This window comes from Salvelinus alpinus, chromosome 23, assembly GCF_045679555.1.
Source record: "Salvelinus alpinus chromosome 23, SLU_Salpinus.1, whole genome shotgun sequence".
In the NCBI taxonomy this organism is placed as follows: domain Eukaryota; kingdom Metazoa; phylum Chordata; class Actinopteri; order Salmoniformes; family Salmonidae; genus Salvelinus; species Salvelinus alpinus.
Genome location: NC_092108.1, coordinates 2,714,409 through 2,742,252, shown reverse-complemented (window position 1 = coordinate 2,742,252; position 27,844 = coordinate 2,714,409). Strand labels below are relative to the sequence as shown.

General features: G+C 44.3%; 1 protein-coding gene across 1 annotated transcript; it reads right to left on the bottom strand.

Annotated features, from left to right (window-relative positions):
* Positions 1-537: 537 nt before the first annotated feature.
* LOC139550062 (leucine-rich repeat, immunoglobulin-like domain and transmembrane domain-containing protein 1) lies at positions 538-14,502 on the bottom strand. The gene is made up of 2 exons (XM_071360659.1): positions 14,361-14,502; positions 538-2,169 (listed from the first exon to the last, which is right to left on the bottom strand). Exons 1-2 carry the CDS (start codon positions 14,371-14,373, stop codon positions 896-898), a joined length of 1,287 nt encoding a protein of 428 aa, XP_071216760.1. The 5' UTR covers positions 14,374-14,502; the 3' UTR covers positions 538-895.
* Positions 14,503-27,844: the final 13,342 nt, after the last annotated feature.

Genomic DNA, 27,844 nt, shown 5'->3' with positions numbered 1-27,844 from the left:
TCTCCCTGTCCTGTTCTCTCCTCTCCTCTCCCTGTCCTCTCCTCTCCCTGTCCTGTTCTCTCCTCTCCTCTCCTCTCCCTGTCCTGTTCTCTCCTCTCCTCTCCTCTCCCTGTCCTGTTCTCTCCTCTCCTCTCCCTGTCCTGTTCTCTCCTCTCCTCTCCCTGTCCTCTCCTCTCCCTGTCCTGTCCTCTCCTCTCCCTGTCCTCTCCTCTCCCTGTCCTGTTCTGTCCTCTCGTCCTGTCCTCTCCCTGTCCTGTTCTCTCCTCTCCTCTCCCTGTCCTCTCCTCTCCCTGTCCTGTTCTCTCCTCTCCCTGTCCTGTTCTCTCCCCGTCCTGTCCTCTCCCTGTCCTCTCCCTGTCCTGTCCTCTCCCTGTCCTGTTCTGTCCTCTCCTCTCCCTGTCCACTCCCTGTCCTGTTCTGTCCTCTCGTCCTGTCCTCTCCCTGTCCTGTTCTCTCCTCTCCTCTCCCTGTCCTCTCCTCTCCCTGTCCTGTTCTCTCCTCTCCCTGTCCTGTTCTCTCCTCTCCCTGTCCTGTTCACACGGTGGACTGAGCTGCTCTCTGGTCCCACAGGAAGTGGAGCTCAGAGTGATGATGTCAGCCCTTCCTGAAGAGCTCAATGTGACATCACTTCCTGTGAGATAATTGTGATTCTTCAGTCAAAGAGACAATAGTTTTCCATTCTCACTGCTTATTCAGTGTTCTGACCAGATGTCTCAGTCAAGGTGTAACATACCATTCTCTCTTTTTCCTGACCAGATGTCTCAGTCAAGGTGTAACATACCAAGGGGGTGGTGAGCTAGGGGGTTGATTTGGTATTATATCAACACATACACTTTCTCTAGTGAACCTATGTCCGTTTTCACGACAGGTTGACGCTCTCGTACGCTGCGTGATCCTAGCCGTGATCAGAGTCGTGATCTGAGTCGTCCAGGTCCATCCCAGGCACCAGACTGTAGTATTCAGTGGACTGGGTCATATAAGCCTTCTCCCTGTCTGCCGAGTCCTTCATCACCTCCGTCACACTCACCGTGTCCAGCTCTGCCTGTCTGCACATGCCCATCTCGGAGCTCTCTGTCTGGGACGCCGGCCAGGCCGAGATCCCCACAGTGGAGGACGACCCAGGAGAGGGAGAGGGAAGAGACTCCACAGAGCCACCTAGCTTTATCTCCACCTCCTCATAGATGTCCCTGGTGGAGCCCAGGAGGGTGGAGGAGGGTCGTAGGAGGAGCTGGTTGTTTAAAATGCCCTCCCTGCTGCTGTCCCCCACAACGGGGACGTTGCCCGCTCCTCCTCCTCCCGCTGGGGGCTTGGAGCGGCGGTGGTGTCGGTGGCCGTTGGATGAGTGAGAGGCCTTCTTCTTAGAAGAGCCGAACGCGGGCGCCTCCTTCCTCTTCCTCTTCCTACCGCAGCACCAGCAGAGGACCAGACCGATGAGGATGAGGAGGGGCAGGACGATGAAAAGTGCGGTGAGACCTGGAGAGCGGCAGACGTCTCCCGGTGCCACCGACCACACGAGCCACCCCGCCAGGCTCAGAGGAGATGCACATGTGATGTTACCCACGATGCCTTGCAGGCTGGTGTTGTTGTTTCCCTGGCCACCCCCGCTAGCCCCACCGGCCTCCAGCCCCTCCACCAGAGAACAGGAGCAGTCCCAGGGGTTGTCCCCCAGCTCCAGCCTCGCCAGGCCCGGCAGGGAGAGGACAGAGGTGGGGAGGGAGCGGAGGAAGTTCCCCCTGAGATCCAGCTCCTGGAGGCCATCAGATCCCTGGAGGAAATCCTCAGGCACCTCCCTCAGCTGGTTCATGCCCAGCTCCAGCACCTTCAGGCTGGGTAGATCTGACAGGAAGTTCCCTGGGATGGTGTTCAATCTGTTGTGACCCAGGTAGACCTCCTGGAGAGGAGAGAGTGTGGTCTCTGTATCCTCCAGGTCGATCTGAGTGATGTTACAGTGAGACAGGTCCAGGACCTGTAGTCTGGTCCCGTTGGTGAGCCTGGCCCAGGGAACATTGCCGAACGTGGAACCGGAGTAGTTCAGACAGCAGGCCTCAGCGGGTAGGAAAGGTGGGAACTGGCACAAAACAGTGGCTCCTGGACACTGACATCTCTCTGAGTGGACGGTCATCACAGGCAGAGTACACAACAACAGTAGAGCCCACTGAGAGAACATCTCTAGAGAGAGGAGAGAGGAGAGAGAGGAGAGGAGAGAGGAGAGAGGAGAGAGGAGAGAGAGAGCGAGAGAGAGAGAGAGAGAGTTTTAAAAAACATACTCATAAACAGCCCAATGTTCTTAACCAGTTGGTAATAGGTAAACTCAACCCTCAGTCTCTCTGCCAACATCCCCTCCAGCATTCCCACCACGTCCACAGACCCCTGTCCACGAATACTGTTCTTTCATGTCTTCCAAATTTCTAAAAGTTAAGTAAGAGAACTACACCCCTTTGACTAAACCTGTATATAGCCTCCACATTGACTCTGTACCGTAATACCCTGTATATAGCCTCCACATTGACTCTGTACCGTAACACCCTGTATATAGCCTCCACATTGACTCTGTACTGTAACACCCTGAATATAGCCTCCACATTGACTCTGTACCGTAACACCCTGTATATAGCCTCCACATTGACTCTGTACCGTAACACCCTGTATATAGCCTCCACATTGACTCTGTATCGTAACACCCTGAATATAGCCTCCACATTGACTCTGTATCGTAACACCCTGAATATAGCCTCCACATTGACTCTGTACCGTAACACCCTGTATATAGCCTCCACATTGACTCTGTATTGTAACACCCTGAATATAGCCTCCACATTGACTCTGTACCGTAACACCCTGTATATAGCCTCCACATTGTTATTTTACTGCTGTTGTTAAATTACTTGTTCCTTTTATTTTCTTTTTTTACTTTCCCACTGCCTTGAACTCCCCCAGCTCCTTGAACTCCTTGAACTCCCCCAGCTCCGGGGTATGGAAGGAAAGCAGCATCCCCACGTCCTCCTCTAAAGCCCCACCACAACACTAACATTCAACACAGGGAACACATCATCCAGACCCTCCGTCCTCCGATCAGAGTTGGAAGTATCGGTCACATACTGCAGATGAAGTACTGGCAAGGAATTGCAGACCTCAACTACGACCTTCCTCAGTAGGCAAGATGATCAGATTCCCGCTCTTTCTCCCAGCTCCTCTAACGACCTGCTCCTACTCCACATGACATGACCCATCTTAGTACACCCCACACCTAACAGGCATGAACGTAGGCTGGCTGAACCCAGAGCACGGGACTGGATGGCAGTGTTGTAAAAAAGAGGCTCTTCCAAAAGCCACATCCTTGGTGGCGTGCCGGCCTTATGGGACATATTGAAAACTCTCCAAACCTGCATAACAGCCTCACAGAATGGAGTCAGGCCAGAGAAATCACCCCCCTCTAGCTTTAAGAGGAACATGTTATTGTCTAAGACCAAACAGCCCGCTCTCCTCATCACTGTGTATGCTGTATCCACCCAGCTAGAGCCGTTACTGTACAACATTCTTTGGGCTGCTTGAAGCCTGAAAGCCATGATCCTAGAAGAGATGTCCACCAGGCCTTGCCCACCCTCGTGCAGTGGCAGGTACAGGGCTGCAGCTTTAATCCAATGTTGTCCAGACCAGAAGAAATTGACAAGGGTCTTCTGAAGCTCTTGTATCAGGTGGCTGTAAAATCAGTCTGTGCCACAGGGTAGAGGCGGCTAGGTTACCGGCTACCAGCACCCTTCCCCTATAAGACAACTGGGGTAGCACCCATTTCCACCTAGACAATCTGGCACACACTTTCTCCACTACACCCTCCCAGTTCTTTTTCTGAAAGACATCGAAGTTACCCCTGGTAACCGTGGAGCGGACCCCGTCTGAAGCTGACCTGCCCACAGCGATTCACTCTTTCCCCAATTGACTCTAGCTGAGGCCCCCTCATACACCTTTAGAGCGTTTTGAGAGAACCTTAACATCCTCACCTCCTGTAATAAAAACTGTCACGTCAACTGCATACGCAGACAGTGCTATCATGGGACCCTTCATAACCCCTGGCACAGAGAAACCAGTAAGCCTCGCTCTTAAAACATTTCTAGACAACATAACTGTTCTGAAATTGGGCATCCCTGCCTAGTGCTCCTATGGACTGGGATGGGGCAGCTCAAACCACCCCCCACCTTCACCATACATGAAGCCCCAGCATACAGTAAACTCATCCAAGACAAAAACACATCCCCAAACCCCAAGGCGTTCATTGTTTTGAACAAGTACTGGTGGTCCACACGGTCAAAAGCCTTCTCCTGATCCAAAGAAAGCAAACCCACATTCACATCAGAAAGTTTACAAATGTAAGTAGGACTGGTCCTTGTGGACCAACAGCCCCAGATATTCTTTCAACCTGTTTGAGAGACACTTAGATATAATTGTATATTCTGCACACAGCAATGTAACAGGTCAACAGTTTTTTTTAAAGAGCCAAATCACCCTTTTTTATGGCAACAATGAAAGCACCGCACGTTGACAGGATACAGGAAGAGAACCCTCATGAAAGGATTCACACACCACTTCATAAAAATCACCCCCAAAAGTGCTACAGAACTCAGATGGTAAACCATCGATGCCAGGGGCTCGGCCTGATGAGAGCTGCATAACTGCTGTGGACAGCTCCTGCAGAGTAATGTCAGAGTCCAAAGCAGCTCTCTGCTCAGGGCCCAATTGAGAAAGTCCATGTAACAACTGTTCAGAGGATCACAATCCTCCGCCTTATAGAGGGCAGAGTAAAAATCCACGGCGTGTTGACGCATTTCACCATCATCCGTGGTCACCTTCCCATCAGGGAGACGAAGGCAGACCATCTGTTTACGTTGTAATGTCCACTGTCCTAGTGGTTAGAAAACAAGCGCTAGGAGCATCCATATCCTTGAGGGTAGCAAAGCCAGACCTAATCTAGACACCCTTCACTATTTCATGTAGAAAACGACCTCAGTTCTCTAAGTTCATGACTAGTGCGGGGTCATTCTGAGTGAGCAGCTTCAATTCAATAGATTTGATGTCCTGTTCAAGGGCCCTGATAGTCTCTTTATCTTCAACACTAGACGGAGCAGTATACTGTTGACAAAACATTCATATTTGGGCCTTCCCAACCTCTCACTATTGTCTCAAGGACTCAAAATTACATTTTAATAACCCTACATTTTTTCCAAAACAACGAAAACTTTTCACAAAACATGGAGTCATGTAATAACTGAACATTAAAATACCAATATCATTAACTTTTAGCCATGTCTACTGCCTAACTTTTGCATTTCTTACTCTCCACACATCAGAGAGCTCAAACTCAGTTAATAGACCAGACAGACAAGTAGCTGACCGCCGATGAGGTTCTTCAGCGGTGTGATCAACAGTAAAAACACACTGTACAGTTCCAGTCCCCCCCCTAAAACCATACACCCCTCTTGGTCACACTGTCTTAAGGGTTGCTTTATTTGATCAAATACAGCAATACGCTCTGTACCCTCATTAGGAGCAGAAACATTCAAAAACAAACAAATAAAAACATAACATCCACCTTGACCAATAAAACCCGACCCTTGACAATCTCTGTTGTAGATACCACAGTCACCCCTAAGCCTGAGGAAAACAAGATGGCCACCCCAGCACTGAAAGTAGTACCATGACTGAGTATATGCTGCCCCTCCCACCACATACTGCAGTCAACCTCATTAGCCTCATCACTATGTGTCTCCTGTAGAAAAACTACATTAAGCCTTTTCTGTTATATTACTTCTAATACACAAGCCCTCTTATTCCTGTCCCTTCCCCCATTAATATTGAGAGAACCTCCCCTTAGTACCTCCATATAGAAAAGAGAAAGGAGAAGCAGAAGAAACCACAGAGAAACCAGACAAAGAGAAAAAAACACCCTGTGAGGCATGATCATCATCATTGTTTTAATTTTCTCTTAACCTGACCACGTTTCCCACCACCTTTTGCTGCTGCAACAGTAGTAACACATTTCCTCAAGCGAAACCGCTTCTTCTCACTCAACTGGTCCAACCCCACCGTCTTCTGTAACATCACAGCTAACATCACAAACTTATCAACATCCCAAAAAATCTGCCAATTTGACAGATTTCCCAGAAGTCTGCTCCAGGAACCCATGTACCTCATCTAGATTGTAAATTGAGTCGTCGCCAGCTGCTATCATCTCAGCAGACATGTCGATATCCTTCTCCTGATCCTCCTCAACTGAGGCCACAGACCCCTGACTCCCCTCTGTCACATCCCTCTCAACACTCCCCACTTGCACCCCATCACGTGTACCGGGCATCTCCTCCACTGCCTGGGAGACTAGCCCCACCTGAACCCCCTCCTGTACCCCATCACTCGTACTGGGCATCTCCTCCACTGCCTGGGAGACTAGCCCCACCTGAACCCCCTCCTGTACCCCATCACGTGTACCGGGCATCTCCTCCACTGCCTGGGAGACTAGCCCCACCTGAACCCCCTCCTGTACCCCATCACTCGTACTGGGCATCTCCTCCACTGCCTGGGAGACTAGCCCCACCTGAACCCCCTCCTGTACCCCATCACGTGTACCGGGCATCTCCTCCACTGCCTGGGAGACTAGCCCCACCTGAACCCCTTCCTGTACCCCATTACTCGTACTGGGCATCTCCTCACCAGTCTGGGGAAATGGCTCCCCAGATCCATCATTACCTCCTACAACAATATGTTTCTGCTGCATAACAGACACTATGTTCCCCTCTGGTACAAGTTGCAACTCAATACCCTCAACACGGACAACGTGTTCCTCAGCAACAGGTGCTTGTGGCCGCTCTACCACTGTCGGCCCACCTCTCCCGACATCTGTGGGCCCAGGCGTTACGAGGACCACCTGCGTTCCACCCTCCGCCTTCTCCCTTTTCGGGCAAGCATGTCGCTAATGGCCAACATCACCACACTCAAAACACCGTTGACTACCCGTACTAGCATAAGCCATATACAGTCTGTTGTCATACTTGACTTTAAACGATAACTCCAAAGTCTGCACCGGTGAGTCCAAAAACATAAACACCTGTCGCCGAAACGACATAACCTGTTTCAGAGCCGGGTGTTTGCAACCCAACGGACCAATTTTAATTGAACTTACAAACTTCCCAAACCGCAATAACTCGCGCTCCAATAGCTCACTGGGAATAAAAGGCGGTACATTCAAAATCGTAACTGTAACGGCAGCCTTCCTCCTCTTCGTCTGAAGAGGAGGTGTAGCAGGGATTGGACCAAGACGCAGCGTAGCTAGTGTCCATGTTTTAATAATAAACAACTGAACATGAACACAATACAAAATAACAAATGTGGCAAAACCGAAACAGTCCTATCTGGTGCAATGAACACAAAGACAGAAGACAACCACCCACAAACCCCAACACAAAACAAGCTACCTAAATATGGTTCCCAATCAGAGACAATGACAAACACCTGCCTCTGATTGAGAACCATATCAGGCCATACATAGAAACGGACAAACTAGACACACAACATAGAATGCCCACCCAGCTCACGTCCTGACCAACACTAAAACAAAGAAAACACAAAAGAACTATGGTCAGAACGTGACAGTAACCCTTGTTGACGGAGAAAAAAGCTGCGTAACTTGAATAAACATGTCTTTAAGAAGTACACCGTGCTCAACCATACGATCAACAAGACGCTCTTCTTTTAGAAAAACCACCACCGCTTTATTCATCCGCGACACATAAGCAACATTTTCATAGCCCACCTTCTCTCCTACGGTGACCAGAAACTCCTCCCTAGTGACACACCTGAAGCCGTGCTGAAGTGACAGGGATGGCGTCCCCATGTGGGTCGCCATCCTCACCAAAATCAGGGAAATTCCAACAAGAAATACAATATACCTAATTCTACCACTGAAATAAACACTTAAACAGCAGAACGAGGAAAACCACAAAGAAAAGGAAACAAAAAGAAAACACAGGCGATCTAACTCCAGACACCACTCACTCATACAGTTCCCAGCATGCACCAACACTCCTAGCATCTAGAGAAAGAGAGAAAGTCTTGTCATGCTTCGTTGATTTCAAAAAAGCCTTTGACTCAATTTGGCATGAGGGTCTGCTATACACATTGATGGAAAGTGGTGTAGGGGTAGGGGGAAAACATACGACATTATAAAATCCATTTACACAAACAACAAGTGTGCAGTTAAAATTGGCAATAAACACACACATTTCTTTCCTCAGGGCCGTGGGGTGAGACAGGGATGCAGCTTGAGCCCCACCCTCTTCAACATATATATCAACAAATTGGCGATGGCACTAGAACAGTCTGCAGCACCAAGCCTCACCCTACTGGACTCGGGAATCAAATGTCTGTTGTTTGCTGATGATCGGGTGCGTCTGTCACCAACCAAGGAGGGCCTACAGCAGCACCTAGATCTTCTGCACAGATTCTATCAGACTTGTGTCAGAATCTATATAGAAGAATCTCAGTAAGACAAAAACGAATGGTGTTCCAAAAAAGGTCCAGTTGCCAGGACCATAAATACAAATTCTATCTAGCCACTGTCCTGGTTACATCCCAAAGGGCCCTGGTCCAAAGTAGTACACTACATAAGGAATAGGGTAACACTTGGGAATGCTGCTTTGGAGACTCTGGTTACTAATGGCTACAGAGTCTAAAGGTTGGAGTGATTGATACTATTTCATTATCTGTTCTGTGATTAGATTATATGACAGGAAAGCTGTGGTCCTAGATTATGACAGGAAAGCTGGGGTCCTAGATTATATGACAGGAAAGCTGTGGTCCTAGATTATATGACAGGAAAGCTGTGGTCCTAGATTATACGACAGGAAAACTGTGGTTCTAGATTATATGACAGGAAAACTGTGGTTCTAGATTATATGACAGGAAAACTGTGGTCCTAGATTATATGACAGGAAAGCTGTGGTCCTAGATTATATGACAGGAAAGCTGGGGTCCTAGATTATATAACAGGAAAGCTGTGGTCCTAGATTATATGACAGGAAAACTGGGGTCCTAGATTATATAACAGGAAAACTGGGGTCCTAGATTATATGACAGGAAAGCTGGGGTCCTAGATTATATGACAGGAAAGCTGTGGTCCTAGATTATATGACAGGAAAACTGTGGTCCTAGATTATATGACAGGAAAGCTGGGGTCCTAGATTATATAACAGGAAAGCTGGGGTCCTAGATTATATGACAGGAAAGCTGTGGTCCTAGATTATATGACAGGAAAACTGTGGTCCTAGATTATATGACAGGAAAACTGTGGTCCTAGATTATATGACAGGAAAACTGTGGTCCTAGATTATATGACAGGAAAGCTGTGGTCCTAGATTATATAACAGGAAAACTGTAGTCCTAGATTATATAACAGGAAAACTGTGGTCCTAGATTATATAACAAGAAAGCTGTGGTCCTAGATTATATGACAGGAAAACTGTGGTCCTAGATTATGACAGTAAAGCTGTGGTCCTAGATTATATAACAGGAAAACTGTGGTCCTAGATTATATAACAGGAAAACTGTGGTCCTAGATTATATAACAGGAAAACTGTGGTTCTAGATTATATAACAGAAAAGCTGTGATCCTAGATTATATAACAGAAAAGCTGTGATCCTAGATTATATAACAGGAAAGCTGTGGTCCTAGATTATATAACAGGAAAGCTGTGGTCCTAGATTATATGACAGGAAAGCTGTGGTCCTAGATTATATAACAGGAAAGCTGTGATCCTAGATTATATGACAGGAAAGCTGGGGTCCTAGATTATATAACAGAAAAGCTGTGGTCCTAGATTATATGACAGGAAAGCTGTGGTCCTAGATTATATAACAGGAAAGCTGTGATCCTAGATTATATGACAGGAAAGCTGGGGTCCTAGATTATATAACAGGAAAGCTGTGATCCTAGATTATATGACAGGAAAGCTGTGGTCCTAGATTATATAACAGGAAAACTGTGATCCTAGATTATATAACAGTAAAGCTGTGGTGTTTGATTATATGACAGGAAAGCTGTGGTGTTTGATTATATGACAAGAACGTTTTAAAAGGGTTCTAAAGTTTATAATTTTCACTTAAAAATGTCAGATTTGATTTGCCCTAACGAAAAATGTTTCAAGTGTGTGTGTGTGTGTGTGTTCACTGAGACAGAGGAGGAAGGTTTATTCTGAGAACTCTGTGGTGATCTCATTCTAGAACAATGTGAGCTGCTACATCCTGTCTCTCTGTCTGTCTCTCTCTCTCTCTCTCTCTCTCTCTCTCTCTCTCTCCTTCCCTCTCTCTCTCTCCTTCTCTCTCCCTTTTTCTCTCTCTCTCTCTCTCTCTCTCTCTCTCTCTCTCTCTCTCTCTCTCTCTCTGTCTCTCTCTGTCTCTCTCTGTCTCTCTCTCTCTCTCAATTCAAGGGGCTTTATTGGCATGGGAAACATGTGTTAACATTGCCAAAGCAAGTGAGGTAGATAATACACAAAAGTGAAATAAACAATACAAATTAACAGTAAACATTACACATACAGAAGTTTCAAAACAAGAAAGACATTACAAATGTCATATTATATATATACAGTGTATCCTGTCTCTCTGTCTGTCTGTCTCTCTCTCTCTCTCTCTCTCCTTCCCTCTCTCTCTCTCCTTCTCTCTCTCTTTTTCTCTCTCTCTCTCCTTCTCTCTCTCTTTTTCTCTCTCTCTCTCTCTCCCTCTCTCTTTTTCTCTCTTTTTCTCTCTCTCTCTGTCTCTCTCTCCCTCTGTCTCTCAATTAAATTCAAGGGGCATTATTAGCATGGGAAACATATGTTTACATTGCCAAAGCAAGTGAAATAAACAAGAAACAAAAGTGAGAAGAAACACAAAACAACATCAAATGTCCAGTAAACATGACATCATGGAGGATAACGACGCTTCAGATAGTATATTATCAGCTATGTACATTTTATCAATGTGTAAATAGTTGTAGTATGACTAGTAGGGGAAGAGAAGAAATCAGTTGAATACAGGTTTTATTTACAGTGTTGTTGTCTCACTGGTTGACCTTTTCTTGTGGCAACAGCTCATCCATCTTGCTGCTGTGACGGTACACTGTGGTATTTCACCCAGTAGATATGGGAGTTTATCAATGTGTGATTTGTTTTCAAATTCTTTGTGGGTCTGTGTAATCTGAGGGAAATATGTGTCTCTAATATGGTCATACATTGGGCGGGAGGTTAGGAAGTGCAGCTCAGTTCCCACCTCATTTTGTGGGCAGTGTGCACATATCCTGTCTTCTCTCGAGAGCCAGGTCTGTCTATAGCGGCCTTTCTCAATAGCAAGGCTGTGCTCACTGAGTCTGTATCTTAAGTTTAGGTCAGTCACAGTGGTCAGGTATTCTGCCACTGTGGACTCTCTGTTTAGGGCCAAATAAAATTCTAGTTTGCTCTGTTTTTTGGTTGATTCTTTCCTGTGTTAAATAGTTCTCTTTTTGCTTTCTTATAATTTGGTTGGGTTTAATTGTGTTTCTGTTCTGAGGCTCTTTGGAGTCTGTTTGTGTTTGTAAACAGAGCCCCAGAACCAGTTGGCTGAGGGGACTTTTCTCCAGGTTCTCTCTCACAGCCTCCCTCTACCCCCCCCCTCCTCTCTCCCTCTCTCTCCTCTCTCTCTCTCTCTCAGCCTCCCTCTCCCTCTCTCTCTCTCTCTCTCACAGCCTCCCTCTACCCCCCTCTCTCTCCCTCTCTCTCACAGCCTCCCTCTCCCTCTCTCTCACAGCCTCCCTCTACCCCCCCCCTCTCTCTCTCTCTCTCTCTCACAGCCTCCCTCTCCCTCTCTCTCTCTACCTCTCTCTCTCACAGCCTCCCTCTACCTCTCTCTCTCTCTCTCTCTCTCACAGCCTCCCTCTCCCTCTACCTCTCTCTCTCTCTCACAGCCTCCCTCTCCCTCTCTCTCTCTCTCTCTCTCTCTCACAGCCTCCCTCTACCTCTCTCTCTCTCTCTCTCTCTCTCTCACAGCCTCCCTCTCCCTCTACCTCTCTCTCTCTCTCTCTCACAGCCTCCCCTCTCCCTCTCTCTCTCGCTCTCTCGTTCTATTTGGAAGTTTCCTCCAAGATAACGGCGTTATTATATTCTGGAATTCTCTGGACTTTTTCTTCTAAACCCTTTTTGCACAAAAAATGGATTTATCTTTCGATGGTGTTACAGTATGGTCTAACAATATGGTGTTACAGTATGGTGTAAACCCTGTTGCCGGGGTTCAGCTGTGTACCCACTGTGCCAACATCAGGACATATTGGACACATTGCCCGAGGATGAGCTACTGCTGTACTGTTTACCACGCTTGCCAAATATCAGAACTCAACATCGAACAAATCTTGCAGAATACTTTTGAGGTATTTTGAACCATTTTCAATGATGTTGAAACTACTTTCAACATCTTCTTCTCCAGGAACACTGGACAGATTGGAAAATGTAGTATATATCATCTATGTACCCATGTCTTTAAATTCAACATTTTCCAGGACTCGAGCTCAAACAATATGGCCGCAATGAGCTTGCATGAATCGTTTCAACAGCGCCACCATGTGGAATAAGTGAACCGTACTTTACAGGTTAGCTAGACTCATATCCCTGAGCATGTGTGGCAAATTTATATCACTCTGAATCAAACAGATTAAGAGATATAGTCCCGTGTGGCTCAGTTGGTAGAGCATGGCGCTTGCAACGCCAGGATTGTGGGTTCATTCACCACGGGGGGACCAGGATGAATATGTATGAACTTTCCAATTTGTAAGTCGCTCTGGATAAGAGCATCAGCTAAATGACTTAAATGTAAATGTAAATATAAACATGTGTCCATTATAGCGCCCCCCCCCGTGTGGTCGATCTGAATGTGCTCCCATATGTTAAGTCTTGACAGTGTCTGGAACATGTTCTGTTACGATATGAATACTGGTGTCTGATTCAATTGCATTTATGTGCCAGACCACGCCCACATGATTGTTTATTGGTCAGTAGCGGCCATGTTGTTTAAAATATTAGCCTGCACAATTTAGCATTGAGAGACCTTGGTCAATACGGGGCGGCAGGTAGCCTAGTGGTTAGAGGCAGGTAGCCTAGTGGTTAGAGGCAGGTAGCCTAGTGGTTAGAGGCAGGTAGCCTAGTGGTTAGAGGCAGGTAGCCTAGTGGTTAGAGCAGGTAGCCTAGTGGTTAGAGCAGGTAGCCTAGTGGTTAGAGCAGGTAGCCTAGTGGTTAGAGCAGGTAGCCTAGTGGTTAGAGCAGGTAGCCTAGTGGTTAGAGGCAGGTAGCCTAGTGGTTAGAGCAGGTAGCCTAGTGGTTAGAGCAGGTAGCCTAGTGGTTAGAGCAGGTAGCCTAGTGGTTAGAGACAGGTAGCCTAGTGGTTAGAGCAGGTAGTCTAGTGGTTAGAGCGTTGGACTAGTAAGGGTGTTAGATCGAATCCCCCGAGCTGACAAGGTAAAAATCTGTCGTTCTGCCCCTGAACAAGGCAGTTAACCCATTGTTCCCCAGTAGGCCGTCATTGAAAATAAGAATTTGTTCTTAACTGACTTGCCTAGTTTAATAAAGGTAAAAAAATACATGCCATGTATCAGGTTTCGTGCCGATTGGTCATTCGGTGCCAGGGAAGTACCGTTTAAAGTGTTTTTCTCAAAATGGCGGGAAATACATCAAAGCGGACATTATGGTTTCTGAGGCAAATTTCTTCCTTGAGAGGCGAGAGACCGATGTATAAAACTTCACGACTCTAGGTCAAATAGTGTGAGGGGCGTGAGCTTTCAAATTGTACATGTTCAACCGCTTGTTATAGCGCCACCATCTGGCCAATTGGCATTGGGGATTGCATGTGAGAGGGTGTGGCCTTTGGCCATTTACCATCATGCAAGGTTGCACCCTCCTAGGCCATAACATCTCACGGGAATTAGCATTTTTGTACCAACAATAAGGTTTGACCAATTTAGAACCCCTAACTAGACTAGATTTATACTCCATTACATCCACTGGACTGAAAGTTAGAGAGACATAAATTAAACACTTTAGTTACAAGGGCATCATCTCCTGCTTTACCAAATGGTTACGAGTACTTCACAATAACTGAAGTTAGATGTTACTTATAAAAAAATATATATATGACAATAAACCAAAACAAACTAATTACTTACAGATGCAGCAGGTACTGTAAACACAAAGATAATTCAGCGCTGAATATAATATTACAAACCATAATAACACGTTCATTAACTATCACAATTTACTTTCTGCTATTCCCCATTTCTAATAAACACATATGTATGTAAATGAGTGTATTATTTGTCTTACCTTTAACGACCATGGCTGCAACCTGTTGCCTGGTCTTCACTACATGTCCAGACACAGCCAACGACCATGGCTGTCAACCTGTCCTCCACAGCCCGTACTGTATGTATCCAAGTGTAAAACGCTTACAACAGCAGACACAGAAGCCAAGCCCTCCTTATCACGTCAAGCTAACTAACTAACTAATCCCTCCCTCCTCTCTCCTGGGGCTCTCCAGTGAAGGTGTGTCCCTCCCAGTACTGTACAACTCCAAACGGAATGTGGAAATTCTGCTTCCCGTGTGTCTGTGTGTGTGCGTGCGAGTTTAGAAACATTGACAGGGGATAAAGGAGCGCAAACTTCCCTTAATGCATCTCCGGTATAGTTCACGGTACACCCTTCCCGCGCCCCGGTAATATTGTAGCCTAGTACTAGTGCGCGCTCTGGTGGTCGTCTTTTGCGCAACGTTACAAGTGTTAAAACGTGAAAGTGGTCAAATGACTTTACTGCCTATGAACACTAGATAGTCGTGTTGGAGATGCTGGTGCATAGTTCATATCAACAAAGTAATATAGAAAATATGGTTAATTTACAGCTGGAAAAAGTCGCAATAAATTGAGTCCTGCACATACATGCAATATATAGCTGTTACTTAGGGAAAATAAGAATAGAAGTTTTATGTACAGTTTAACTTTTTATTTTAGTTTTTATTTCACCTTTATTTAACCAGGTAGGCCAGTTGAGAACAAGTTCTCATTTACAACTGTGACCTGGTCAAGATAAAGCAAAGCAGTTCGACACAAACAACAACACAGAGTTACACATGGAATAAACAAACATACAGTCAATAATACAGTAGAAAAATAAGTCTATATACAGTGAGTGCAAATGTGGTAAGATTAGGGAGGTAAGGCAATAAATAGGCCATGGTGGCGAAAAAATTACAATTTAGCATTTAAACACTGGAGTGATAGATGTGCAAGTAGAGATACTGGGGGGCAAAAGAGCAACAACATAAAATAACAATATGGGGATGAGGTAGTTGGGTGGGCTATTTACAGATGGGCTGTGTACAGGTACAGTGATCAGTAAGCTGCTCTGACAGCTGATGCTTAAAGTTAGTGAGGGAGATATGAGTCTCCAACTTCAGTGATTTTTGCAGTTCGTTCCAGTCATTGGCAGCAGAGAACTGGAAGGAAAGGCGGCCAAAGAGGTGTTGGCTTTGGGGGGTCACCAGTGAGATATACCTGCTAGAGCGCGTGCTACAGGTGGGTGTTGCTATGGTGACCAGTGAGGCGGGGCTTTATCAAGCAAAGACTTATAGATGACCTGGAGCCAGTGGGTTTGGCGACGAATATGTAGCGAGGGCCAGCCAACAAGAGCATACAGGTCACAGTGGTGGGTAGTATATGGGGCTTTGGTGACAAAATGGATGGCACTGATAGACTGCTTCCAATTTGCTGAGTAGAGTGCTGGAGGCTATTTTGTAAATGACATCGCCGAAGTCAAGGATCGGTAGGAGTCAGTTTTACAAGGGTATGTTTGGCAGCATGAGTGAAGGAGGCTTTGTTGCGAAATAGGAAGCCGATTCTAGATTAAATTTTGGATTGGAGATGCTTAATGTGATTCTGGAAGGAGAGTTTACAGTCTAACCAGACCCCTAGGTATTTGTAGTTGTCCACATATTCTAAGTCAGAACCGTCCAGAGTAGTGATGCTGGACGGGCGGGCAGGTGAGGGCAGCAATTGGTTGACGAGCATGCATTTAAAAGCAGTTGGAGGCCATGGAAGGAGAGTTGTATGGCATTGAAGCTCGTTTGGAGGTTTGTTAACACAGTGTCCAAAGAAGGGCCAGATGTATACAGAATGGTGTCGCAGTGGTCTAAGGCACTGCATCACAGTGCTAGCTGTGCCACCAGAGACTCCGGGTTCGAGCCCAGACTCTGTCTGTCTCTGCAGGGTTCAATTCTCGGGCCGACTCTTTTCTCTGTATATATCAATGATGTTGCTCTTGCTGCTGGGGATTCTCTGATCCACCTCTACGCAGACGACACCATTCTGAATTGTATTATTTTTCTCCCCAATTTCATAGTATTCAATTGTTAGTAGTTACTGTCTTGTCTCATCGCTACAACTCCCGTACGGGCTCGGGAGAGACGAAGGTCGAAAGCCATGCGTCCTCCGAAACACAACCCAACCAAGCCGCACTGCTTCTTAACACAGCGCGCCTCCAACCCGGAAGCCAGCCGCACCAATGTGTCAGAGGAAACACCGTGCACCCGGCTCCCTTGGTTAGCGCGCACTGCGCCCGGGCCGCCACAGGAGTCGCTGGTGCGCGATGAGACAAGGATATCCCTACCGGCCAAACCCTCCCTAACCCGGACGACGCTAGGCCAATTATGCGTCGCCCCACGGACCTCCCGGTCGCGGCCGGCCGCAACAGAGCACGAACCCAGAGTCTCTGGTGGTGCAGCGATGCAGTGGGCCACCCGGGAGGCCTTTTATGTTTATTCTTAACCACGGATTCCTCGTCTGGTCTCTTCTTTGCACCTGTGTCCAACCTCACCACGTTACAGTAAATGTCTCTAGCGGCCGGTGATGTAAATGTCTCTAGCGGCCGGTGATGTAAATGTCTCTAGCGGCCGGTGATGTAAATGTCTCTAGCTGCCGGTGATGTAAATGTCTCTAGGGGCCGGTGATGTAAATGTCTCTAGCGGCCGGTGATGTAAATGTCTCTAGGGGCCGGTGATGTAAATGTCTCTAGCGGCCGGTGATGTAAATGTCTCTAGCGGGGGATGGATGAACAACATTGTAGTTAACTCACAATACTAACCTAATTGGCAGAGTGAGAAGATGGAATCATGTACAGAATAAAAATATTGAAAACATGCATCCTGTTTGCAACAAGGCACTAAAGTAATAATGCAAAAAATATAGCAAAGCAATTAACTTTTTGTCCTGAATACAAAGTGTTATGTTTGTTCAAATCCAATACAACACATTACTGAGTACCTCCATATTTTCAAGCATAGTGGTGGCTGCATCATGTTATGGGTATGCTTGTAATTGTTAAGGACTGGGGAGTTTTTCAGGATAAATTTTTTTATGGAATAGACCTAAGCACAGGCAAAATCCTAGAGGAAAACCTGGTTCATTCGGCTTTCCACCAGACACTGGGAGACAAATTCACCTTTCAGCATCTACACTGGAGTTGCTTACCAAGACGACACAATCCTGTATCGGAGCCCTAAGGATAATTCCTTCGACCTAATTTCTTGGTTTTGCTCTGACATGCACTGTCAACTGTGGGACCTTATATAGACAGGTGTGTGCCTTTCCAAATCATGTCCAGTCAATTGAATTTACCACAGGTGGACTTCAATCAAGCTGTAGAAACATCTCAAGGATGATCAATGGAAACAGGATGCATCTGAGCTCAATTTCAAGTCTAATAGTAAAGGGTCTGAATACTTATGTAAATAAGGTATTTGTTTCTTTTTAATATATTTTATAAAATAAAATGTTGCTTATTTTTTTTTTTTTATTTCACCTTTATTTAACCAGGTGGCTAGTTGAGAACACCTTTATTTAACCAGGTGGCTAGTTGAGAACACCTTTATTTAACCAGGTGGCTAGTTGAGAACACCTTTATTTAACCAGGTGGCTAGTTGAGAACACCTTTATTTAACCAGGTGGCTAGTTGAGAACACCTTTATTTAACCAGGTGGCTAGTTGAGAACACCTTTATTTAACCAGGTGGCTAGTTGAGAACACCTTTATTTAACCAGGTGGCTAGTTGAGAACACCTTTATTTAACCAGGTGGCTAGTTGAGAACACCTTTATTTAACCAGGTGGCTAGTTGAGAACACCTTTATTTAACCAGGTGGCTAGTTGAGAACACCTTTATTTAACCAGGTGGCTAGTTGAGAACACCTTTATTTAACCAGGTGGCTAGTTGAGAACACCTTTATTTAACCAGGTAGGCTAGTTGAGAACACCTTTATTTAACCAGGTGGCTAGTTGAGAACACCTTTATTTAACCAGGTGGCTAGTTGAGAACACCTTTATTTAACCAGGTGGCTAGTTGAGAACACCTTTATTTAACCAGGTGGCTAGTTGAGAACACCTTTATTTAACCAGGTGGCTAGTTGAGAACACCTTTATTTAACCAGGTGGCTAGTTGAGAACACCTTTATTTAACCAGGTGGCTAGTTGAGAACACCTTTATTTAACCAGGTGGGCTAGTTGAGAACACCTTTATTTAACCAGGTGGCTAGTTGAGAACACCTTTATTTAACCAGGTGGCTAGTTGAGAACACCTTTATTTAACCAGGTGGCTAGTTGAGAACACCTTTATTTAACCAGGTGGCTAGTTGAGAACACCTTTATTTAACCAGGTGGCTAGTTGAGAACACCTTTATTTAACCAGGTGGCTAGTTGAGAACACCTTTATTTAACCAGGTGGCTAGTTGAGAACACCTTTATTTAACCAGGTGGCTAGTTGAGAACACCTTTATTTAACCAGGTGGCTAGTTGAGAACACCTTTATTTAACCAGGTGGCTAGTTGAGAACACCTTTATTTAACCAGGTGGCTAGTTGAGAACACCTTTATTTAACCAGGTGGCTAGTTGAGAACACCTTTATTTAACCAGGTGGCTAGTTGAGAACACCTTTATTTAACCAGGTGGCTAGTTGAGAACACCTTTATTTAACCAGGTGGCTAGTTGAGAACACCTTTATTTAACCAGGTGGCTAGTTGAGAACACCTTTATTTAACCAGGTGGCTAGTTGAGAACACCTTTATTTAACCAGGTGGCTAGTTGAGAACACCTTTATTTAACCAGGTGGGCTAGTTGAGAACACCTTTATTTAACCAGGTGGCTAGTTGAGAACACCTTTATTTAACCAGGTGGCTAGTTGAGAACACCTTTATTTAACCAGGTGGCTAGTTGAGAACACCTTTATTTAACCAGGTGGCTAGTTGAGAACACCTTTATTTAACCAGGTGGCTAGTTGAGAACACCTTTATTTAACCAGGTGGCTAGTTGAGAACACCTTTATTTAACCAGGTGGCTAGTTGAGAACACCTTTATTTAACCAGGTGGCTAGTTGAGAACACCTTTATTAAACCAGGTGGCTAGTTGAGAACACCTTTATTTAACCAGGTGGCTAGTTGAGAACACCTTTATTTAACCAGGTGGCTAGTTGAGAACACCTTTATTTAACCAGGTGGCTAGTTGAGAACACCTTTATTTAACCAGGTGGCTAGTTGAGAACACCTTTATTTAACCAGGTGGCTAGTTGAGAACACCTTTATTTAACCAGGTGGCTAGTTGAGAACACCTTTATTTAACCAGGTAGGCTAGTTGAGAACACCTTTATTTAACCAGGTGGCTAGTTGAGAACACCTTTATTTAACCAGGTGGCTAGTTGAGAACACCTTTATTTAACCAGGTGGCTAGTTGAGAACACCTTTATTTAACCAGGTGGCTAGTTGAGAACACCTTTATTTAACCAGGTGGCTAGTTGAGAACACCTTTATTTAACCAGGTGGCTAGTTGAGAACACCTTTATTTAACCAGGTGGCTAGTTGAGAACACCTTTATTTAACCAGGTGGCTAGTTGAGAACACCTTTATTTAACCAGGTAGGCTAGTTGAGAACACCTTTATTTAACCAGGTGGCTAGTTGAGAACACCTTTATTTAACCAGGTGGCTAGTTGAGAACACCTTTATTTAACCAGGTGGCTAGTTGAGAACACCTTTATTTAACCAGGTGGCTAGTTGAGAACACCTTTATTTAACCAGGTGGCTAGTTGAGAACACCTTTATTTAACCAGGTGGCTAGTTGAGAACACCTTTATTTAACCAGGTAGGCCAGTTGAGAACACCTTTATTTAACCAGGTGGCTAGTTGAGAACACCTTTATTTAACCAGGTGGCTAGTTGAGAACACCTTTATTTAACCAGGTGGCTAGTTGAGAACACCTTTATTTAACCAGGTGGCTAGTTGAGAACACCTTTATTTAACCAGGTGGCTAGTTGAGAACACCTTTATTTAACCAGGTGGGCTAGTTGAGAACACCTTTATTTAACCAGGTGGCTAGTTGAGAACACCTTTATTTAACCAGGTGGCTAGTTGAGAACACCTTTATTTAACCAGGTGGCTAGTTGAGAACACCTTTATTTAACCAGGTGGCTAGTTGAGAACACCTTTATTTAACCAGGTGGCTAGTTGAGAACACCTTTATTTAACCAGGTGGCTAGTTGAGAACACCTTTATTTAACCAGGTGGCTAGTTGAGAACACCTTTATTTAACCAGGTGGCTAGTTGAGAACACCTTTATTTAACCAGGTGGCTAGTTGAGAACACCTTTATTTAACCAGGTGGCTAGTTGAGAACACCTTTATTTAACCAGGTGGCTAGTTGAGAACACCTTTATTTAACCAGGTGGCTAGTTGAGAACACCTTTATTTAACCAGGTGGCTAGTTGAGAACACCTTTATTTAACCAGGTGGCTAGTTGAGAACACCTTTATTTAACCAGGTGGCTAGTTGAGAACACCTTTATTTAACCAGGTGGCTAGTTGAGAACACCTTTATTTAACCAGGTGGCTAGTTGAGAACACCTTTATTTAACCAGGTGGCTAGTTGAGAACACCTTTATTTAACCAGGTGGCTAGTTGAGAACACCTTTATTTAACCAGGTGGCTAGTTGAGAACACCTTTATTTAACCAGGTGGCTAGTTGAGAACACCTTTATTTAACCAGGTGGCTAGTTGAGAACACCTTTATTTAACCAGGTGGCTAGTTGAGAACACCTTTATTTAACCAGGTGGCTAGTTGAGAACACCTATATTTAACCAGGTGGCTAGTTGAGAACACCTTTATTTAACCAGGTGGCTAGTTGAGAACACCTTTATTTAACCAGGTGGCTAGTTGAGAACACCTTTATTTAACCAGGTGGCTAGTTGAGAACACCTTTATTTAACCAGGTGGCTAGTTGAGAACACCTTTATTTAACCAGGTGGCTAGTTGAGAACACCTTTATTTAACCAGGTGGCTAGTTGAGAACACCTTTATTTAACCAGGTGGCTAGTTGAGAACACCTTTATTTAACCAGGTGGCTAGTTGAGAACACCTTTATTTAACCAGGTGGCTAGTTGAGAACACCTTTATTTAACCAGGTGGCTAGTTGAGAACACCTTTATTTAACCAGGTGGCTAGTTGAGAACACCTTTATTTAACCAGGTGGCTAGTTGAGAACACCTTTATTTAACCAGGTAGGCTAGTTGAGAACACCTTTATTTAACCAGGTGGCTAGTTGAGAACACCTTTATTTAACCAGGTGGCTAGTTGAGAACACCTTTATTTAACCAGGTGGCTAGTTGAGAACACCTTTATTTAACCAGGTGGCTAGTTGAGAACACCTTTATTTAACCAGGTGGCTAGTTGAGAACACCTTTATTTAACCAGGTGGCTAGTTGAGAACACCTTTATTTAACCAGGTGGCTAGTTGAGAACACCTTTATTTAACCAGGTGGCTAGTTGAGAACACCTTTATTTAACCAGGTGGCTAGTTGAGAACACCTTTATTTAACCAGGTGGCTAGTTGAGAACACCTTTATTTAACCAGGTGGCTAGTTGAGAACACCTTTATTTAACCAGGTGGCTAGTTGAGAACACCTTTATTTAACCAGGTGGGCTAGTTGAGAACACCTTTATTTAACCAGGTGGCTAGTTGAGAACACCTTTATTTAACCAGGTGGCTAGTTGAGAACACCTTTATTTAACCAGGTGGCTAGTTGAGAACACCTTTATTTAACCAGGTGGCTAGTTGAGAACACCTTTATTTAACCAGGTGGCTAGTTGAGAACACCTTTATTTAACCAGGTGGCTAGTTGAGAACACCTTTATTTAACCAGGTGGCTAGTTGAGAACACCTTTATTTAACCAGGTGGCTAGTTGAGAACACCTTTATTTAACCAGGTGGCTAGTTGAGAACACCTTTATTTAACCAGGTGGCTAGTTGAGAACACCTTTATTTAACCAGGTGGCTAGTTGAGAACACCTTTATTTAACCAGGTGGCTAGTTGAGAACACCTTTATTTAACCAGGTGGCTAGTTGAGAACACCTTTATTTAACCAGGTGGCTAGTTGAGAACACCTTTATTTAACCAGGTGGCTAGTTGAGAACACCTTTATTTAACCAGGTGGCTAGTTGAGAACACCTTTATTTAACCAGGTGGCTAGTTGAGAACACCTTTATTTAACCAGGTGGCTAGTTGAGAACACCTTTATTTAACCAGGTGGCTAGTTGAGAACACCTTTATTTAACCAGGTGGCTAGTTGAGAACACCTTTATTTAACCAGGTGGCTAGTTGAGAACACCTTTATTTAACCAGGTGGCTAGTTGAGAACACCTTTATTTAACCAGGTGGCTAGTTGAGAACACCTATATTTAACCAGGTGGCTAGTTGAGAACACCTTTATTTAACCAGGTGGCTAGTTGAGAACACCTTTATTTAACCAGGTGGCTAGTTGAGAACACCTTTATTTAACCAGGTGGCTAGTTGAGAACACCTTTATTTAACCAGGTGGCTAGTTGAGAACACCTTTATTTAACCAGGTGGCTAGTTGAGAACACCTTTATTTAACCAGGTGGCTAGTTGAGAACACCTTTATTTAACCAGGTGGCTAGTTGAGAACACCTTTATTTAACCAGGTGGCTAGTTGAGAACACCTTTATTTAACCAGGTGGCTAGTTGAGAACACCTTTATTTAGCCAGGTGACTAGTTGAGAACACCTTTATTTAACCAGGTGGCTAGTTGAGAACACCTTTATTTAACCAGGTGGCTAGTTGAGAACACCTTTATTTAACCAGGTGGCTAGTTGAGAACACCTTTATTTAACCAGGTGGCTAGTTGAGAACACCTTTATTTAACCAGGTGGCTAGTTGAGAACACCTTTATTTAACCAGGTGGCTAGTTGAGAACACCTTTATTTAACCAGGTGGCTAGTTGAGAACACCTTTATTTAACCAGGTGGCTAGTTGAGAACACCTTTATTTAACCAGGTGGCTAGTTGAGAACACCTTTATTTAACCAGGTGGCTAGTTGAGAACACCTTTATTTAACCAGGTGGCTAGTTGAGAACCCCTTTATTTAACCAGGTGGCTAGTTGAGAACCCCTTTATTTAACCAGATGGCTAGTTGAGAACACCTTTATTTAACCAGGTGGCTAGTTGAGAACCCCTTTATTTAACCAGGTGGGCTAGTTGAGAACACCTTTATTTAACCAGGTGGCTAGTTGAGAACACCTTTATTTAACCAGGTGGCTAGTTGAGAACCCCTTTATTTAACCAGGTGGGCTAGTTGAGAACACCTTTATTTAACCAGGTGGCTAGTTGAGAACACCTTTATTTAACCAGGTGGCTAGTTGAGAACACCTTTATTTAACCAGGTGGCTAGTTGAGAACACCTTTATTTAACCAGGTGGCTAGTTGAGAACACCTTTATTTAACCAGGTGGGCTAGTTGAGAACACCTTTATTTAACCAGGTGGCTAGTTGAGAACACCTTTATTTAACCAGGTGGCTAGTTGAGAACACCTTTATTTAACCAGGTGGCTAGTTGAGAACACCTTTATTTAACCAGGTGGCTAGTTGAGAACACCTTTATTTAACCAGGTGGCTAGTTGAGAACACCTTTATTTAACCAGGTGGCTAGTTGAGAACCCCTTTATTTAACCAGGTGGCTAGTTGAGAACCCCTTTATTTAACCAGATGGCTAGTTGAGAACACCTTTATTTAACCAGGTGGCTAGTTGAGAACCCCTTTATTTAACCAGGTGGGCTAGTTGAGAACACCTTTATTTAACCAGGTGGCTAGTTGAGAACACCTTTATTTAACCAGGTGGCTAGTTGAGAACCCCTTTATTTAACCAGGTGGGCTAGTTGAGAACACCTTTATTTAACCAGGTGGCTAGTTGAGAACACCTTTATTTAACCAGGTGGGCTAGTTGAGAACACCTTTATTTAACCAGGTGGCTAGGTGAGAACACCTTTATTTAACCAGGTGGCTAGTTGAGAACACCTTTATTTAACCAGGTGGGCTAGTTGAGAACACCTTTATTTAACCAGGTGGCTAGTTGAGAACACCTTTATTTAACCAGGTGGCTAGTTGAGAACACCTTTATTTAACCAGGTGGCTAGTTGAGAACACCTTTATTTAACCAGGTGGCTAGTTGAGAACACCTTTATTTAACCAGGTGGCTAGTTGAGAACACCTTTATTTAACCAGGTGGCTAGTTGAGAACACCTTTATTTAACCAGGTGGCTAGTTGAGAACACCTTTATTTAACCAGGTGGCTAGTTGAGAACACCTTTATTTAACCAGGTGGCTAGTTGAGAACACCTTTATTTAACCAGGTGGCTAGTTGAGAACACCTTTATTTAACCAGGTGGCTAGTTGAGAACACCTTTATTTAACCAGGTGGCTAGTTGAGAACACCTTTATTTAACCAGGTAGGCTAGTTGAGAACACCTTTATTTAACCAGGTGGCTAGTTGAGAACACCTTTATTTAACCAGGTGGCTAGTTGAGAACACCTTTATTTAACCAGGTGGCTAGTTGAGAACACCTTTATTTAACCAGGTGGCTAGTTGAGAACACCTTTATTTAACCAGGTGGCTAGTTGAGAACACCTTTATTTAACCAGGTGGCTAGTTGAGAACACCTTTATTTAACCAGGTGGCTAGTTGAGAACACCTTTATTTAACCAGGTGGCTAGTTGAGAACACCTTTATTTAACCAGGTGGCTAGTTGAGAACACCTTTATTTAACCAGGTGGCTAGTTGAGAACACCTTTATTTAACCAGGTGGCTAGTTGAGAACACCTTTATTTAACCAGGTGGCTAGTTGAGAACACCTTTATTTAACCAGGTGGGCTAGTTGAGAACACCTTTATTTAACCAGGTGGCTAGTTGAGAACACCTTTATTTAACCAGGTGGCTAGTTGAGAACACCTTTATTTAACCAGGTGGCTAGTTGAGAACACCTTTATTTAACCAGGTGGCTAGTTGAGAACACCTTTATTTAACCAGGTGGCTAGTTGAGAACACCTTTATTTAACCAGGTGGCTAGTTGAGAACACCTTTATTTAACCAGGTGGCTAGTTGAGAACACCTTTATTTAACCAGGTGGCTAGTTGAGAACACCTTTATTTAACCAGGTGGCTAGTTGAGAACACCTTTATTTAACCAGGTGGCTAGTTGAGAACACCTTTATTTAACCAGGTGGCTAGTTGAGAACACCTTTATTTAACCAGGTGGCTAGTTGAGAACACCTTTATTTAACCAGGTGGCTAGTTGAGAACACCTTTATTTAACCAGGTGGCTAGTTGAGAACACCTTTATTTAACCAGGTGGCTAGTTGAGAACACCTTTATTTAACCAGGTGGCTAGTTGAGAACACCTTTATTTAACCAGGTGGCTAGTTGAGAACACCTTTATTTAACCAGGTGGCTAGTTGAGAACACCTTTATTTAACCAGGTGGCTAGTTGAGAACACCTTTATTTAACCAGGTAGGCTAGTTGAGAACACCTTTATTTAACCAGGTGGCTAGTTGAGAACACCTTTATTTAACCAGGTGGCTAGTTGAGAACACCTTTATTTAACCAGGTGGCTAGTTGAGAACACCTTTATTTAACCAGGTGGCTAGTTGAGAACACCTATATTTAACCAGGTGGCTAGTTGAGAACACCTTTATTTAACCAGGTGGCTAGTTGAGAACACCTTTATTTAACCAGGTGGCTAGTTGAGAACACCTTTATTTAACCAGGTGGCTAGTTGAGAACACCTTTATTTAACCAGGTGGCTAGTTGAGAACACCTTTATTTAACCAGGTGGCTAGTTGAGAACACCTTTATTTAACCAGGTGGCTAGTTGAGAACACCTTTATTTAACCAGGTGGCTAGTTGAGAACACCTTTATTTAACCAGGTGGCTAGTTGAGAACACCTTTATTTAACCAGGTGGCTAGTTGAGAACACCTTTATTTAACCAGGTGGCTAGTTGAGAACACCTTTATTTAACCAGGTGGCTAGTTGAGAACACCTTTATTTAACCAGGTGGCTAGTTGAGAACACCTTTATTTAACCAGGTGGCTAGTTGAGAACACCTTTATTTAACCAGGTGGCTAGTTGAGAACACCTTTATTTAACCAGGTGGCTAGTTGAGAACACCTTTATTTAACCAGGTGGCTAGTTGAGAACACCTTTATTTAACCAGGTGGCTAGTTGAGAACACCTTTATTTAACCAGGTGGCTAGTTGAGAACACCTTTATTTAACCAGGTGGCTAGTTGAGAACACCTTTATTTAACCAGGTGGCTAGTTGAGAACACCTTTATTTAACCAGGTGGCTAGTTGAGAACACCTTTATTTAACCAGGTGGCTAGTTGAGAACACCTTTATTTAACCAGGTGGCTAGTTGAGAACACCTTTATTTAACCAGGTGGCTAGTTGAGAACACCTTTATTTAACCAGGTAGGCTAGTTGAGAACACCTTTATTTAACCAGGTGGCTAGTTGAGAACACCTTTATTTAACCAGGTGGCTAGTTGAGAACACCTTTATTTAACCAGGTGGCTAGTTGAGAACACCTTTATTTAACCAGGTGGCTAGTTGAGAACACCTTTATTTAACCAGGTAGGCCAGTTGAGAACACCTTTATTTAACCAGGTAGGCCAGTTGAGAACACCTTTATTTAACCAGGTGGCTAGTTGAGAACACCTTTATTTAACCAGGTGGCTAGTTGAGAACACCTTTATTTAACCAGGTGGCTAGTTGAGAACACCTTTATTTAACCAGGTGGCTAGTTGAGAACACCTTTATTTAACCAGGTGGCTAGTTGAGAACACCTTTATTTAACCAGGTGGCTAGTTGAGAACACCTTTATTTAACCAGGTGGCTAGTTGAGAACACCTTTATTTAACCAGGTGGCTAGTTGAGAACACCTTTATTTAACCAGGTAGGCTAGTTGAGAACACCTTTATTTAACCAGGTGGCTAGTTGAGAACACCTTTATTTAACCAGGTGGCTAGTTGAGAACACCTTTATTTAACCAGGTGGCTAGTTGAGAACACCTTTATTTAACCAGGTGGCTAGTTGAGAACACCTTTATTTAACCAGGTGGCTAGTTGAGAACACCTTTATTTAACCAGGTGGCTAGTTGAGAACACCTTTATTTAACCAGGTGGCTAGTTGAGAACACCTTTATTTAACCAGGTAGGCTAGTTGAGAACACCTTTATTTAACCAGGTGGCTAGTTGAGAACACCTTTATTTAACCAGGTGGCTAGTTGAGAACACCTTTATTTAACCAGGTGGCTAGTTGAGAACACCTTTATTTAACCAGGTGTATATATAGGTATAGGTATATATATTTCACCTTTATTTAACCAGGTAGGCTAGTTGAGAACAAGTTCTCATTTGCAACTGCGACCTGGCCAAGA